This window comes from Antrostomus carolinensis, unplaced genomic scaffold (assembly GCF_000700745.2).
Source record: "Antrostomus carolinensis isolate BGI_N321 unplaced genomic scaffold, ASM70074v2 scaffold43839, whole genome shotgun sequence".
NCBI classification, from domain to species: Eukaryota; Metazoa; Chordata; class Aves; order Caprimulgiformes; family Caprimulgidae; genus Antrostomus; species Antrostomus carolinensis.
Window position 1 is genome coordinate 1 of NW_010340116.1, and position 281 is coordinate 281.

The 281-nt window shown below is 59.1% G+C and overlaps 1 protein-coding gene across 1 annotated transcript in view; it reads left to right on the plus strand.

Moving 5' to 3' along the window:
- Nucleotides 1–64: 64 nt before the first annotated feature.
- Nucleotides 65–281, plus strand: part of CUNH1orf35 (chromosome unknown C1orf35 homolog) — a gene marked incomplete at its 5' end in the record, with an annotated part of 3108 nt that continues 2891 nt past the window's right edge. Inside the window, one exon of the mRNA XM_029087005.1 lies at nt 65–147. Within this exon, the coding sequence (XP_028942838.1) occupies nt 65–147 (83 nt within the window). The remainder of the gene's footprint in view (nt 148–281) is intronic.

Consider the following 281-nt stretch of genomic DNA (forward strand, 5'->3'; position numbering starts at 1 on the left):
CTGAGCTGTCCTGTGCCCCCCTCTCTATTTTGGGGGACACCCAGGGTGCTCTCCCCTCTCTCAGGACCTGGCCGAGGTGTGCAAGCGGGACGGCGCCGAGCGTGACGAGAAGGACGTGGACCGAGTGGTGGGCTTGGGCAGCTCCAGGTACCACCACACCCTTCCCATTTCCGCCCAGTTCCATTCTTTATTTCACCATTTTGATGGTTTTTGGGGGTATTTTGGGGGTTTTTAACTCTTTCATGACTCCCGTGGTGACACCTCTCCCCAGCGGCAGCGCC